At 35.2% G+C, this 17,685-nt stretch overlaps 2 protein-coding genes across 2 annotated transcripts; both read right to left on the minus strand.

Annotated features, from left to right (window-relative positions):
- Positions 1 to 1,813: 1,813 nt before the first annotated feature.
- Positions 1,814 to 4,236, minus strand: tmem35a (transmembrane protein 35A). The gene is made up of 2 exons (XM_039655183.2): positions 4,021 to 4,236; positions 1,814 to 2,429 (listed from the first exon to the last, which is right to left on the minus strand). Exons 1-2 carry the CDS (start codon positions 4,138 to 4,140, stop codon positions 2,067 to 2,069), a joined length of 483 nt encoding a protein of 160 aa, XP_039511117.2. The 5' UTR covers positions 4,141 to 4,236; the 3' UTR covers positions 1,814 to 2,066.
- Positions 4,237 to 5,164: 928 nt separating this feature from the next.
- On the minus strand, positions 5,165 to 11,750 carry arl13a (ARF like GTPase 13A). The gene is made up of 9 exons (XM_039655182.2): positions 11,385 to 11,750; positions 9,309 to 9,379; positions 8,972 to 9,221; positions 8,293 to 8,398; positions 7,891 to 8,096; positions 7,058 to 7,154; positions 6,705 to 6,972; positions 6,042 to 6,158; positions 5,165 to 5,800 (listed from the first exon to the last, which is right to left on the minus strand). The coding sequence occupies exons 1-9, from the start codon at positions 11,441 to 11,443 to the stop codon at positions 5,736 to 5,738; spliced, it is 1,239 nt and encodes a 412-aa protein (XP_039511116.2). The 5' UTR covers positions 11,444 to 11,750; the 3' UTR covers positions 5,165 to 5,735.
- Between the last annotated feature and the right edge of the window lie 5,935 nt (positions 11,751 to 17,685).

The following is a 17,685-nucleotide window of genomic DNA, read 5'->3' on the forward strand; positions in this document are numbered from 1 at the left end:
GGCCAATGGAGGTGGACGGCCGCACCTGGCGGCCATCTTGTCACAGGCAGCTCACTCACTTGTAACATTGTTTTTAATGTTGCATGTACTTTTAAAATATACCCATAACTTTCAAACGGGTTGGTTTATTATAAACGTCAGATATGTAGTCGATAGATGTAGTGACACTGCATACTTATGTATAATAAGTGTATAAATAAATAACCCTCCAAAATTTTAGCCATGTTAATAAAGTTTGTAAGAAACCAAACCGTTTGTAAATCCGTCAAGATTTCAACAGGATAAGAGTATTTGTGTTCGTGCTGGTCACTAATCTTACGTGAGATACCACAGAGCCCACCAGAAAGCGTGCCTGTGACAAGATGGCCGATTATGCATATCTATGCTAGTAAAGACTACTCTGAGCACTGCGGATCCACTCTATTTCATGTGGTGTTTTAACGTAGAAAATGCACCTCCGCCACCTACTGGACTGGGGTGTACACTGCAGTGTCAATGTGGTTGAAATGTGAAATATACACCGACTACAACAGCAGAAAATTGACAAAATCAACAATATAACGAGTTGACTATATTTGATTAACAGCAATGTTGCTATCAAAATGTAAGAACTGTAAATAGGGTACAATAATATGTAGCCTATTTCATGTTATGAATGACAATACACAGTTGAAGCTATGCTATGCTTTAAACATTTCTTTTGGTGGATTGAAAATTAATTTTGTGAGGATATTCATTTTTGTTTGTAACACTGGTTTCCACTGCATTGAGCTATATAAGCATATTCATGTAAGTATATAGTAATAAGTAATATGATAATTGTATTCAAAATATTTTGTGAAAAGTGTGCAAGAGATGAAAATCACAAGTGTTTTTAATACTGTCATCCAATCTCAATGGTAAACTGCATAGAGGTTTTATTCTCAGCATCTGCATGCACAAACATTTTCCCTAACTGTCAAGTGTGTAACATGGCCCATTCTGTTTAAACTAAGAATCAATTCATTTCTTGGACTATCTATCTAGGCATTCTGGAAACGGGTTAGACACAGGTCAAATCCATGTTCTCAGCTAGGTATTTTTACTCAGTACAAACAGCATATTAGGAGCAGAATACATACAAACATATGACATTTTTCTCAATTCTACTCCTTCCAGCACTGTACATTTTGAATATATATATATTTTTAAAGACACAAAATTCAACACTTAGAAAAACACCAAAATGTGCAGTGCTGTGCAGAACAGTATAGAGGAACACATTGATCGAAACAAAATACAATAAATGGGAACAAAAATCTGCAATACAGAAAAACAATTTCATCCTATTTAGTACTGAAAATGGTTAATAAAAAATGTTATAGTCCTGTTCTAAAACAAAAGATTCCAAGGATACGTTTTTATTGGACTGTGTATTTTCAAACAAGAAAATCAAAATTGATAACAAAAACAAACCTTTTGAAAATCCTCACAAGTAAAAATACACAAAATAACCGCTACAGTAATATAAATAATATCGAGAACTTCCTTGTCTCTAAACAAACTTTTATATTTTCATTTTTGATGTTTGTAAAAGATTTTGAGGCTACAGAAAAGGTCTACCATCTAAATTCGACGAATTTAGGGTAAAGTGACGGGCAAAGTTTAACCTTTTAACCCAATTTAAAAAAAATCTTAATGAAAAACAACTGGTTTTGTATAGTACTCATGTACAGTAATTCAAAAAGTAAATAAAAAATAGCTGACATTTGAAGTTAATGTACAATCTAAGTGGCATTTGGAATATTGTTCAATGAAGGCCAAAAACATGATATTAATATAACAGTAGTTTAATCTTTTGCTGCAAAACCACAGCCAAAACAGTTGCCACAATGGTAATTGTGGTGAGGACTTAGATTAGATTCAAAGACGTTTTTCAGGTGAGACATGAGGTAAAAGGTAAGATTAGAACTGATTTTTGGGATGCTGGGACATAAATCACCTTTTGGGACTACTGTCTTTTTTTTTCTGAGGACCTTCTCCATCATACAAGCACAGATCTGCTGCTCGGTGCTCTTAATGTGGAGCTAAGAAACTTTGACTTTGTTCTTTTCCTGGGCATTGATCTGCTCTTCTCGTCTCTCCTCCCTCTCTGGCCGATCCTCACCCTGACGAGCAATGAGCAGCCGGCACGTCAGCAAAATACCAAATACCAGGGCATGGGCATAGCGTTTTAGAGGATCTCCAACCAGCTGGTGGAAGAAGAGGACCGCTAGCATGACCAGTAGCAGAATAAAGTTGGCCACGTCTTTTGGTCTCCCAGGCACAAGCGTCAGAACAATTCCACATCCCACCTCAAGAGTACCAATAATCTTGCGTAGAAGTACAGAGGAAATGCCCATTTTTTTCAACACTGGAAGGGCCTTGGCATAACTCTTGTAAGCTCTTTTCTGGAAAAGAAACATTATTATGGAATTTAGAAGCAGGTAAAATGCAATCTTATCAAGAATATATAAAAATATATACACAATATTTTTAAAAAGGCATATTTTGGATTTTAACGTTTTTATTTGAATGTTTTGACCGTTTCTGTGATCAATGTATAGAAATAGAAAATATCAGTAACCCTCAATGGGGTCATGGGGTCTATACAACCCCAATCGACTTTTACTTAACAAAAAAAAAGGTTCCCTTCATGTCAGTGGAATAAGATTTTGTGACTTTTCAAACATTATCTATCTATACACACAAAAAAACTGGGCTTGATTCGGTTGTTCTAAAGGTATGTAAAAAAAATTGTTTACACTTCTGGTCTTCGGGTCAATATGACCCCACATTGAAATTAATGAGAAATGTAAAAAACAATGTGTCAAAAAAAAAAAAATCTGACATAAATCTGAAAATTTTTACACAGAAATGAAGGCCTAGTATTAGAGCATAAATGCAATGTATCATAAAAAATAACATTTCATATGCTAATGCTAAAGCTAATGGTGTAGTTGAGGAATTGTGTGGTATATGGATACAAAAGTATTTTATATCTCCAAAAACAAAGCATTAATGAATAGATGAGAAGTAAACAAAAAAAAATGATATATTATTTGTATGATTAAAAATGTATATTTTTTGTATAATTACTCAATCAATTGTTGGGGTCCCCGAAGCCCAGAAGTGTAAACAGGAAACGAAGACCATTTGAAGAGTCAATGGAAATCTAAGCAATGTCTTCACTAATAGGCTATAAAACAAAGTTTAATTGCATGAAACACAGTTTACAAGCTAATGAAGTTTTGAAGTTTACATTGTGTGTTGTGTGTTCGATGCAAACATTTGAAATACTTTTTATATTATGCTCATATTGACGCAACTGTACTGCACTGAATTGTAACGATGAACTTTTTATTAAATAAATAGCCTAGTAAAAAAAAAAAAAAAAAAATGAATGTGTCTATGACATCACAGCAGTTGCTGCACCTGCAGATGGAAGATAGCCTGGAATTTGCTGGAAAGCGCCGCCATTGCTTTATCATCATCCGCTTCAAAATAATTGATAGAACGATATCACAAAACAATCACACGTATTTGAGAGCGTTTGTTCCATTTATCATACAGATGATGCGCATTGGGATGTCGTAATTGACCTATTTAACTTATGCGGTAGCCTCATAAAACAATGTTGCGGCTGTGTGCACATAATTCGCTGTTCAACTGCTCCAGTGATGTTCAGTTATTTTACACAGTCCGACTCGTTAAGAATCTAATTATGTCTGTCATGTATTTTAGATTATAGAGATAACTATTTGCAGTGTAATTTCTATTCAACTCGATAGCCAATATGATTTTTTTATTTAAATAACGTTAGCCAACGTTACAAAAGCAGGCAGCAACAGCGCTAGCGGACATTTAATGGACAATGCAAAAACAGACAATTACGTTACATTAACACCCCCACCTAAAGCAAAGCCGTTTGCCTCCAGCTAAAGCTTACGCTAACGTTACTTTGATTATTATTACAGGCGCTGCTAAACGACGATCACTTACCATTTCACTATATGCATCTTTGCTTAATCTTGGTGTGAGTTTAATTGTACCCATGAACACGAAAAAGAGACCCAGTGCAAAGGAAAGGGCGACAATGGTTATTGTTCTTGGCGAGGCCATCTTCTGTAAAGTCTCCCTGCGATTGGCATTCGTTGTCCCGCTCCAGCTTTCTTCACTGTCCTGCTGAAGATGCTGAAGGGGGGAAGGGCTTGAACACTGTCAAATATGGCTGCATTTCATTCCGCAACACTATTAAGAAGCACCTTTAGAGGGCGCTGTTGTCACTGATATCCAACTGCAGTGTAAACTCCCAAGAAAAAAACAAGTTATTAGAAATAAGAAAATTAGAAAATCACTTCACTGTGTGGATTTACTTTCTTAATAATGATTTTAATTTAGAACTTTAATGAATTAGACATTATCACCTAAGCTAAAATATTTCCATTGGTAGCCGCCCGAACCCCGCCCACAATATATTTTAGTCTGGAAGTTCTGACTAGAATATGAGTATGACGAAGTCAGGCTAGTGAGTAGTGAGTATAGGGTTCTGAAGTGGCAATTCTGTCAGTAATTACTCACCCTCGTGTTGTTCCAACCCCGTAAGACTTTCTTTCATCTTTGGAACACAAATTAAGATATTTTTTATTAAATCTGAGACCTGTGTCTCATTCCTCCATAGGCTTCTATGTCTAATTGAAACTTGCTGGTAGTTAGTAAAGACAATGTTCAAAATAGTCCAAGTGACTACAGTGGTTCAACCTTAAGTTTATCAAGTGACGAGAATACTTTTTGAGCGCAAAAACAAAAAAATAACTACTTTATTCAACAATTAATTGTCTTGTGTGGGCCTCTGTTCACCACTTTGTGGTCGACATCCGCCCTCGATGCATCCACAAGACCGAAAGTCATTGTTGAATAAAGGTTTTTTTTTTTTTTTTTTTTGGAACAGATTTGGAACAATTTGAGGGTGAGTAAATGATGACTGAATTTTCACTTTTGAGAGAACTATCCAATCCTTTAAGTTTTAGAGTTAATTCATCTCCAAAAAAACAAAACAAAACAGGTGTAGGCTATAAGCTTGAATCAGTTGATTAAAAAAACAACACAATATTTTTATCTGGATTTATTTGTTCATATATCTGGTGGAAAAACTTCAGGGATGATTATTCTGTGTAATAATAATTTTTTTTCTCCTTATAAAACCATGACACTTCTATAAAAAGTATAAAATGGCTAAAATGAAATGGATTCATATTTTTACAAATTTCACAAAAAAAAGGGTAGGCAACTTCTTATTCAAACCTGTAAAGAATATCTCAGGTTCAAAGATAAATAAATCATATAAGTACACCATGGTAAATCATGAGACTGATTCATCATATAGGTTTACATTGATAAACACATTTCACTAATAATACACTATCATCTTCATAGTCTCTTTTCAAGACAGAACTTCCTGAATGTTTAATTCTTTCTCAATCATAACTCAAATATCTCTTTATACAATTAAAATACAAATTATATACATATTCATATTAAAGTTGCCCCAAAAAGTCTTTACAAAAGTAATGATGATGACTTCCTAGCCAATACAAAACAGTAACTGGTTTGCAGATGGGCTCAGTTCATCATCCAGTGAAAGACATCGATACGTGGTTCAGCAAGCCATCCATTTCTTCATTCTTAGTGATAACCTTCAGGATACGTTTTCTTCACTATCCAGAAACAATGTCCTGTTCCTGTCGGGCTTTGAGAGCCAAAATTGCTTTTCGGTAAAGGTCTATTAAGAAACAGGCAAATTAAATGCTTTAAATTAGTCTACATTTCTACAGATCAGGACTGTCTGTTTTCAGCAAATTGTTTTGTTTGTTTTCTAATTTTAAAATCAGTGTACAACAATTATTGACAATAAGTATAAAGGTCATATATTGTGTTATAAAATTCCTCCCACAAAGCCAAAATTCATCCCAAGAACAGCCCTGATCAAAATGAATAGTGGTTTAAAAGTCAATAATGCTCACCGAAAGTAGTTGAAAGATCAACAGGCTGTGCATAAGCAGTGGGAACTTCCTCTGTGTTTATCTTGTTCTTTCGTTTTACTTTAACAGTCTTCTTTTTTCTCTTTCTTGCCTCTTTTCCTGTGAATAAGTATAGGTTAAAAGCATGAGAGGGAAATAATATGCTGTATTTCACAGTTTTAAGGACATACACTCCTAAAAATTAAGGTTCCAAAAGTTTTTGTGTGTGTGTTGCTGCACTGCCGTATAAGAACATTAGTGCAGAACTTTCTTCAATCTAAAGAACCTGCTTCCATTATGAAGAAACTTTTGTCAAATGGAAAGGTTTCATGGGTTTTAAAGGTTCTTCGTGGAACATCAATGCCAATAAAGATTCTCTATTTTAAAAGGGATAGTTCACCCAAATTCTGTCAAAAATAATGTCTCGTCAGAAAATTTCGAAGTTTTACGATCTCTTTTTGAACTTTTTGAAGCAAAATAGTGACAGAAAGCTCTCAGTTTTCATCAAAAAGATCTTCATCTGTGTTCCAAAGGTGAACAAAATTCCTTTGTCGAGTTTGGAACGACATGAGGGTGAGTAATTAATGACAGAATTTTCATTTTTGGTTGAACAATACCCCTTAAAGTGTGTATAAGCTTCCGTATTCAGTTGTTGACACCAAGTACCTCTAGAGGGTTTGGAGACCTCACTGTTGGGGGATTCAGGTATACCCAAGTTCTCTTCTTTTACTTTTACTTTACGTTTCAGCTTTCCACGTTTTGGTGGCAGCAAAGCACTGCTGGCTTTCTCTTTCTGGATACTGTGTTCCTGTTCTGCTTCATTTCCTTCCATCTCCTCCAACTCTTTTTCATTTTCTCCTCTGCTTGGATTCTCCATCTTAATTTTAACATTCACTTTCTTCTTTTTGCTTAATTTCTTTTTTGAAGAGCTCTCCTAACATACCAAGGGGAAATCAATAAGTAAAGTGAGTTATATAACAGTATAGATTTCTTAAAATTTCCATGATGAAGATTTTTACCTTATTTAGAATATTTCTGATTGGTTGCAGACTCCCATTTTTCCTCTCAGTTTCACTGTGATGTTCTTGACGGATATCTGTTTTGCTTGTCCGTGTTCTGCAAGACAAGAACATCTTATCTAATTATTATATGTACACAAATTAGCATATAAAACACTACCGTTAAAAAGTTTTGGCTCTGTACGATGTAATTAAAATGCAATTTGTTAAACTAATCAAAAGAGAACGTTAAACATTTATATTGTAACAAAATAAAGGCTGTTCCTTTGAACTTTCTATTCATCAAAGTATCCTGAAAAAAAAACACAAAAATATTAAGCAGCAAGTGTTTTCAACATTGATAATAAATGTTTTTAGAGCAGCAAATGAAAATATTAGAATGATTTCTGACGGATCACAAAAAATTGCAGCTTTGCCATAACAAGAATAAATTACATTTGAAAATATGAAGAGTTCAGATGCAAAAGCCTCTAAATACCATTTGAAATTTTCTTCTAAAATTACCATTTTTATCAAGCTTGTATATTTAAGTTCAGTAATTTCACTTAAATGACAATTAATAGGTAATCTTCATTGCCATTTAAGTGAAATTACTGAACTTAAATATATAAGCTTGATAAAAATGATCATTTTAGAAGAAAAATTCAAATGGGCTTTTGCATCTGAACTCTTCATATATTCAAATAGAAAACTTAAAGTTATTTAAAACTGTAATAATATTACTGTTTTTACTGTTTTTGATCAAGTAAATGCTGCTTTGGTGAGTATAAACCTCTTACAAAAAAAAATGTGTGTAGTAGTAAAAGTAGTAAAAGTAGTAAAGCAGAACTCACCTCTCCTCTTTAGATTTGTTCCGGCTCTTCTCTATTTTTCCTCTCTTTTCCTTTTCTTCTGGCCCTAATGGTCGCCTCCCATCCCTCATCACACGGGCACAGAGGTCTGGGTAGTCCAGGCACACGGCTCGCAGTAGCCATCTGAGGCCTCGCAGGGTCTTTCTGTCTGACCAGCGACGCAAGTCCGTTGAGGCAGAACATGGCTCCTGTAGATTAAAAATCAACCGCTCAAAGTATATGGTAATAAAACTACTGGTAACCAGTCAAGGTGTTGCCATAATCATTTACAAGTTGACAATTCTGGCATATTATCAGTTGCTCTACTCTATAATCACTTCCTGAAGGTTTCTCATATATTTTGCATTTGTCAGATTTTGATTTTTAATTGTCCACAGTACTCACAATATGGCAAAGGGACCGGCTTTGGTTGACCAGCCTCTCGAGGGAGAGAATTTCAATAAGTTCATTTCCCAGCAGAGCATTCATTTTGTCCTGTTTATTGGCCAGCCTGTTATGAGATGGTCAAAATAGTCACAGATTAGACACTGAATATGGCTTAGGGCAGCAATTTGTACCTTGTTAAAATTGAAATTTTTATATTGATTTTAAAACTGTATTGTTTGTAGTGCCTTTTCCCTTTTTTCCTTGTAGTACTCATCATACATGAGGTATTATTCGAAGGCTTAAACACTCTCACATCCATTATGGAACATTATGTTACCATGGAAACCGCACCTTTTGACCTAAGATTTTAAAGTTTCTAGCCGATAGAATGTCTGTTGGGGACCATCAAAAGAAATTGTTTTAAGAAGTATTGAGCAGACAGACTAATAATACTGTAATGGCTGCTAGTTGACATGTAGTTGCAAGGTTATTTAAAGTTAGCAGAATGTCTAAAGTGAATTATCTGCAATAATCTGCTGAGTGTCTTCTTTAAAAAAAAGAACAACCTTCTCTTCCCTTGGTCTTTTATTCCAAAGCATTCATGAAATACAGAAATGTAAGTTTAGATCTATGCTCAAAAAGCGGGTGACCGTGGACAGGTTACTCAGTATAGCAGTTGTAAACAGGGCTATCTTACACAAGAAGAGGCTTTCCTGCTACTCTTGGATGCTTCAGCAAGTCCACAAGAACTTCTTTGACCTCTTTGATTCGTTGTCGGTCACTGGAATCCACCACAAAGATGATGCCATGAGCTTCACCGTAATGCTCTCTCCAGGACCCCCGAACCTCTTGAGCCCCACCCATATCCAGTATGTTAACCAAGTAGTTCTCCAGCTTTAATTCAGTGCGGACACATTCACGAGTGGGGCCTACTTCTCCGGGGGGCACTGAACAAAGTTGCATAACATTAAAATGCAACAAATGTAGTCAATTTAGTATCTACAAATCTCTCTCTAATATTCAATTTCATTTACCTCTCAACATCCCTCTGACACAAGATGTTTTTCCAACCTTGTCCAAACCAACCACTAGCACTGTGATCTTCCTGTGAACATTTTTAAACAAGGTTAATTAAGTTCTGTACAAAACCCTGAGGTTCTTGAGTTTTAAACAACCCTTTATGCTAAAAGGTTTCTATATAAAGACCCCATGTGCTGAAAATCACATTTTTAATGTCGTTTATATGTCTATGTGGTGTTTTTAATCTGTTTTAAGACAAACCATGTGCAAATTCATCAGTCAACACCATTGTTTTCTACAGTACGTCACAAACATGTTGTAACCAATCATGTCAACGTGCGGGCGGGTTTTGCATTTCATTAACTATGACTGCTCTGAAGCAGGGGAGTCTAAAGAGGTATATTTTTCTGTTGAAATTAAAAACCGAGTACATTTAGCAATAGCAACATAGTGGATGGATTATGTATACAATGTTATGATGAACTATATGCCTTTCTCCACTGATGTTCTAAATTGTTTAAAGAGTTTCTAAGGAAACTGATTTTTTGAAGGCAGCTCTGTGATTTTGAGATGGCGAATGTGAACATGGTTTGTGTAACATTAGCAACACATAGCTGTTTGATAACATTGTCAAGCCAAAGGCTAATATCAGTTACCGCCATGTGTCCAACATAGAGAGCGATACATACTGTACACATGTCTATAATTCACTCTTCCATTTCTTCTGAATCAGTTTCTGGTTCAAACATTAAGGCTAAATACGACCAGTAATTCCACTTGCCATTGTGAAGCATTTATACAGTAAAGTTTGAGATTGAGTGGATCAGGTAGTCCGGGCTATAGATATTCTTTGCATTTGCAGTGATTCAAGCTATTTTAAGGCATGAAGAAAATAATTTTCACAAGGAAAAACCTTTAAAGGGTTAGTTCACCCAAAAATGAAAATTATGTCATTAATGAGTCACCCTCACGTCGTTCCGAGCCCAGAAGACCTCTGTTCATCTTTGGAACACAGTTTAAGATATTTTAGATTTAGTCCGAGAGTTTTCTGACCCTCCATTAAAAATGTATATTGTATTAATATTACGTTGATATTACGGTATACTGTCCTTGTCCAGAAAGGTAATAAAGACATCATCAAAGTAGTCCATGTGACATCAGTGAGTTAGAATGTTTTGAAGCATTGAAAATATATTCTGGCCCAAAAAAACAAAAACTACGACTTTATTCATCATTGTATTGTTCTGTTGTCAATCCGCGTTCACGAATCCGCAGCGACACTGATGACGTAAGACGCTGCTGACGTGTATCTGGTGCGTCCGTGTATTTGGGGATTAAATAAATATGGCTGGGCAAAAAAAAACCAAGTCTTCCTCTGTATCGAAATCCTGAGACATGTTTGCGAAGATTGTTTTGTTTACAGAGTGTCTCCCTCAGACTGTAAATGAAACTCGGGCGCACTGATTACACGTCAGCAGCGTCACTGAACGAGGCTCAGCAACAGAACCGGAAGAAAATACAATGATGAATAAAGTCGTAGTTTTTTTTATTTTTGGACCAAAATGTATTTCCGATGCTTCAAAACATTGTAACTAACCCACTGATGTCACATGGACTACTTTTTATGATGTCTGTATTTCCTTTCTGGACAAGGAGAGTATAACGCACATATATTGGAGGGAAAGAAAGCTCTCGGACTAAATCTTAAATATCTTAAACTGTGTTCCAAAGCTTAACAGAGGTCTCACGGGTCTTACGAGTCATAAATTACATAATTTTTTAATAATTATTGGGTGAACTAAACCTATGTAATTTTGGTGATCAAAGATGAGTTTTAAGAGATAAAATTATAGACTACAAGGGGATTTTCCATGTTTAAAGGGTTATTTAATTTTTGTCTAGTATTTACGAGCGGTTTAGTTAACAAGAGTTGATTCAAATGAATAAAAAAAATGTAAGTAAAGCAAAATTCATAAAGTTATCCCTGATGGGAACCTGACAGAACACTTTAAGGATTTATAGAACCTTTTCTGATCAACAACAACAAGAAACATATAGAACTGTATAGGATTTGCTTGGTTGACTGGTACCTCAGGGGTTGCTGGAGTTTGGAGATCCAGTTGCAGCAATTGCTCATGAGGTTGAACATGTTGACCTGAGGAGGAGAGAACCAGGGAGAGCACCATCGTCTCCTTAACTCGTACCTGAAAGCAGATAACGGGACACTCAATCACTAGCCAACGTCTTATTAAGCATGTAAACATCAGCTGTTGTGTCTCGCACAAGCATTAACCTCAATAATAAAGGATTCATTAGTTACTTCGAATTCCCATCACCCACTCTGTAATACCTGTAATGTTTAAAGTGGCCAAAAAAATAGGATATCAAGCAGTATGATAAAAGATAGGATCCCTTTTAATATTGGAACTTAGATAAACTTAGTTTAATACAGGAATTTAGATAGGAACACTTTTAATTAAAAATATATGTTTATAGACACTTCATTTTACAGCCAAAAAGACATATTTCTAGCCATCTTTTCAGACTTCAGCAATTTAGCATTTATTCCTTAATTTCATGTCTCTATGAGATCTCAACACAGCAAAAGAGCTGAGTAGGCATTGTTTTTGAGCCAACTAGCAGAATGAGCTCTTGAATACAAAGATAACCTTCACATACTGTATGGCAACTGCATATAAACACACAGTAGCCTAATTACATTTACTGGTGTCTGAGATGTAGGGAGGTTTGTTATCTTAGTGTTCGGTCCATCACTGGACATCTGTTCAGCCCTGTAAGCCTTTAAAGAATATTACGCTGTTCTCATTTTGAACACATGACCCCTTTATCCAAACGGCATGTACTGAAACAGCCCACCTATCAGTTACACTGTGTGTCTGGAACCGAAAAATACATTTTCTGTTTCCACATAAACATTTGACTGACACCTAACTAAGGATGCTACAACTGTCAGTTCTAAAAGGCACATTTGACCACAGAGGACATCAAAATATTATTGTGGATTCATTTATAAATACAGTGTAAACGTTCTTTCTACATTCTTCAATACATTCTTGAACCAAAAATGTGTTCATTTCAGTGTTTCAAAATTTGTAAACAAAAAACCCTATTCAGTCTTCTCTGCACGATCACATATGATCATTAACAGCATTGATGAGTATAGGAACATATGCAGACACACAATGAAGAACATCAAATCGCAGGGTTTTTTATAGTTATTAAACACAAAATATATACACATCACATTACTCACAGTAGTATGTCAGAATCCATGCGTTTTTGTTTGTCTGTCCAGAGACATTTTGCACAAGGCTGCTAAAAACTAATCAGGCTCTACTTATTCTTCTAATCCTGTCACCTCATGCGGGAGGAGCTTGGAGTAACACCATCACATCCTTACAACCAATCATATGGTTGAGAAGTTGAAAATACCGACAAGCTGCCATTCTGAATAGCTGGTTTCAGTCTCTTTAACTGGGCTAATTGTAGACGTCAGCCAGGTAATTTTAGACCAACTGTATGTAAATTGTAATTAAGAGTTATATGAAATGCCCATAGACATCTGCTTTGAGGAAATGAGAAATATTTTATTTACTATCATTATTTACGTTATAACATCATACTGTTGTTTACACATTTCTGGCTGATAAAGCATCCAAATGCTGCAACTTCAGAAGATTATTGCTGCTGCTTATCCAGATTTAAAGTCACAATGAAATAAAAATTGACATATCATTTTTTATTTTTTTTTTCATGAAACACTGCAGACGTTTTTTATTCATGTGACTGTATAAATAAAAACATCAACTTCTTCTTTTTATGCCAACACAACACGGAAATTGTTATCATCACCCTGGTTTCCTCAACAAAAACCAATAGGATTTTTCCAGAGGTTCTGAGACTAAGAAAAGTTAATAATTCTTACACATTTTGTTCACAGTGATCTTCACAAATGAGCACAACTTTTATGAACTTTAAAGCCTAAATAAAATGGGCAGAAGTAAAAAAAATATCTCCTTTGGCCTTTATTTAATTTTTTTTTTAATCCCTAAAAGGTTTGAGTTAGTTAGCAATTATAAACGTAAACATATTTTGAGGTTTTAACCACAGACCTTATTTAACCAAAAACTGATGAAGTCAGCAAAATGGGCCACGTTTTTGGTCAATTGTAATAAGCAAATATATATAGCCTAGCCTATGCATGAGATATAATTACATTTTTATAAATTAGTGGGTCTCTTAAATATATAGCTATATCTTTTTTAACTTAACATTTTTACAATTTTTTAAAGAGATATGATGCTACAACCTTATTTAGCCCATTTTAGCTGACTTTACCCAATAGAGTTCTAGATAATAGTTCATATAAGAGTAACCACACATGTAGGTCACATTAACCAGCAACACTTTGTCTCAATTCTAAACTATGGTTTTTAAGACTTTCTTATCTCTGAAATTTTGTTAATGCAATAACATTCAATACATTTTAAGATTGATCAAATAATTTTTGGATCCATTGTATCAGCATCATTGCATGACTGCAATTTCAGGTCAAAGTTTCAGCAACCACACCTTGACTGTCTTTCCTGCCCTTAATTCATATGTGGTAAACTGTAATTATGATAATAAAAAATAATATAGCCTAAACTTGTGTCTGTCCCTAACTGTCACAAGGTTTCAAGTCAAATGTTGTTTTAAGCACAATAAAAAAACAGCATTGAATCTCAAACTTTATCTAAATCAAACTTAATTTGAATTTACAAATAAGTGCTTATAGCGTTAGTAAAGATTATCTGATTTGATCACGGTTTCATCAGCTGCTTTTCATTTTAGAATTACAGTTGAGCACACAGTGATATACATCATAGAGTTAGGAGGGTCTGAGAAACTGCAGCATTTCCTGATGTGTATGATATACTTTTGACCACCAGAGGTCTTTAAACCTAAATTCAAGACATTTATTTTCTGTTTAGTCATTCAGGATCTATTATAAGTTACTTAATATTCAGCAATATTATTGATCTGCACTGTAACTAGCGGACGAGGACCAAACTGAGCTGGACGATCATTGTTTTCCCCAGAGCTGCTTTGCAGCTGAATTGAACTCATTTAATAATTAATCATTTTTACAGTTATTTAAACAAATCAACACTGAACAATGACCCTATTGTCTTCCTAGCTGCTTTACGGCAGAATTGAACTTTTCACTGTTTGCTTCAGTGATCATTATGTTTATTAGCTACTGTAAAGCTGCTTTGAAACAACCTGTATTGTATAAAGCACTCAAGGTGACTTGACTAGTTATGCCTCTCTGAAAGATCAAATTACTGAAGACTTCCATTTAAAAACCGGATGCGAGTGCATTGCTAAAACAAAACAAAAGCAACATCCTCTTTTCTCCTATGTAATCTGATCTGATTAAGTAATTACTGGCAGGCGCTTACTTCATCCGTTGACTAAACTCATGCAGCGAGATGAACGCATGCAGGCACAGCCCCCGTCAGCTGGCCATGACACAAATGGAAACAGCCCATATAGCCAGTCCTTACACCCGATTCCATGAATCACAAGCTGGACAGCTGCTCATACCATATTATATAAGGTAGAGCTTCAGCTCATGTATTATCTCTGCATTATCTTATGATTCACTATGGGCATTTGTGACCATGACGGGTGTGGATCGGAGTCAGAGCAGGCCATATACATTTGTTTACTAACTGGTCATGGCTTGTTCAGTCTGGGACAATGAATCTGTGGGGGTGGGACTGCAGAGCAACAACAACAACAGCACTACTGTGTGTTTCTCCTCACATAGTGAAGACATCCAACTGACACACTCTCTATACTAAAAATCTCTATACAAACATTTTGATTTGCAAAAAAAAAAAGAAGAACCAACCGTTGTCCCAACCTTTTACTTTTAAATTTAGACTGTTTCTAGCCATAAATATTAGTTATGTTTTAATTTGGGTATTTGATTATTCTGGGTATCCCATAGGCTACTTTCAACAATTCGTTTATTAGGGACCCGGTGTGTGATGATAATAAATGATAATTAAATTGTAAATCACATTTTAGCCATCTGGCAATTCTGTGCTCCTGTACATGGTATTACTCCAGCTATGGGAAACAGCAGAGTGTTACGAGACAAACTAATTCAACAGTGTCACACATGTAACTTAAAATTGCTGGAGAAATGCATTATATTAATTTTACACAAGACACATGGTCTATAGCACCAAACTTTAACCTAAGTTTAGCATACAACACTTACAGAACAGCAGTCGAGTGTTTTAAAGAATGAACTAAACTAGTCTGTTTGCCTTTACATGTAGATGCACAAACAACTAATGTGTGTTCTATTAGCATAATGTGTTCACAAAACCTGACAGCAAAGAGAGAGTGTGAGTGTTCTGAGTGCAGGACTGACAGACACTAACAGAGCACTGTGTGGGGGTTTTCTGGTAACAGAATACCTATGACTCTTTTGCCATTGTCCCTTGCATTGATCAGTGGCCTGTTGCCTGAAACCATGTTTTAGTCTAAGCCTCAGACGTCACACCCACTGTCCAATGGCAGATCATCGGATGCATTTGGCACACAGAGTCCAGACCTACTGCCGTCAGTCTAAAGGTCTAGCTAAGCGAGGCTACCCATGTTCTGATGCAATAAAGCCACTCCCCCTGTATCTCTCGCTTCAAATTAAAGCAGTTAAGAGTGAAAGAATTAAAACATTTTTTTTAAATGCTGCAAAGTATTTATTATATTTATATTATATGAATTTTAATTATGTTTAATTCATATAAAATATTCATACAAAAATCACAGATTGGATCTCAATGAATAAAATATTCAACTTGAAAATCTTTATTTGTCTAATTTAACACTCAATGAAAACCAAAATTATCAAGACAGAGAGGGCTGGATAAAATCATACCAAAAATATATGTAAAAAAACTGAAGTTACAGGCTGATCCAACTTGTTCATCACAGCAACTCATGTAAATCAGAAGTGTGGCCCACACTCACGATAATGTCTGGATACTCTTGATGAGATGGTGGATGGTGTCCTGGAGGATCTCCTCCCAGATTTAAATTTGGAGAGAGAAACACAGGGGGAGTGGCTTTATTGCATATTTACTCACAGCTGATTGGTCAAGTTATGGTGTACAATCTCCAACCCAGAAGAAAACCTGTTTTGGCCGTTTAGCGTACATTACCATAGCAATGAAACCCACTGAAAACCAATCCACCTTACTGAGCCTGAAAAAAAAGTTTGCTCAAAATCTTAATCTGTAGAAACTGAAACTGGCTTTGTGCAACAGGACATAAACAGTCTACAATTCTTTTGTTCTGAGGCCTGCTTGATTCACAAAGCTAGATGAACAAAAGAGTTTCAGAGTAGTCTGTCAGAGTAGTTGACAAATCCATATGAATACAACCAGGTTTATGCAGGTTCAACGGTCTCGCAACGCTCAGTACAAACTTTTTCTGTCAACTCTGGTTTAATCCAGAGTTTGTGATTAATTCTGAAAGTGTGAAACATACGGAAAACAGCCAACCACACGGAACATGGAGAGCATCAGTTTGATTCACTTCTTGAGAGAGGCGTGCAAAAGATAATTATAAAAAAAAAAATATCATGAAATGAAATCCATTTACATAGCAGGAATAAACTGCTGCTGCAGCGAAAGTTTGAGAAGGCAATGGAAAGAGAAATCGGACTATTTCAAAGCAAGAGAATCAAACAAATAGGCATTTAAATAGTTTCACAAAGAGCTCAAAAGAACACGTAAGCTAATCAGGGTAAAAGCTTATATATTAAAAGCTTGTTTCATATGCTGCTCAAAAATATTAAGGGAACATTAGGAGAACATAATTCTCCTAAGTTTTCAATCTTTCACATAATAAGAGTGACTGCAGTCAAATTGAGTGTACAAGAATGTTGCAATTGCGAGAACAAACCACATATGTAATACATTGAAAAAGCAACACCAATGTACCATAATTAGTAGGATTATACAAAATCAAAGATGAAGTAATGTTTTTTTAGTTCTGAGGAGGGTCTAAATAATATTTATAATGTATTAATTTATTGTTAATATTAAATAATGTTGTGCCAATATGTACTGCCACAAATGCAAGCAGTGTTCATCTGTATATCAGTTTAACACTTGCAGTGGCGTCTCAGTTCAACAGACTAAGGTCAATTTTCCATTATTGAGGATACAAATGTGTTTTGTAGAAAAGGGCAGATGGCAAGCAAAAATCTTTTTCTCAACTGAACATATAAAAACAACCATTATTTGCATTGTTTTTAAACAGAAATATGTATATACAGTACATGTACAATATATGTACAGCATATAT

Source organism: Pimephales promelas, chromosome 9 (assembly GCF_988280905.1).
Source record: "Pimephales promelas chromosome 9, fPimPro1.hap1.1, whole genome shotgun sequence".
Taxonomy (NCBI): domain Eukaryota; kingdom Metazoa; phylum Chordata; class Actinopteri; order Cypriniformes; family Leuciscidae; genus Pimephales; species Pimephales promelas.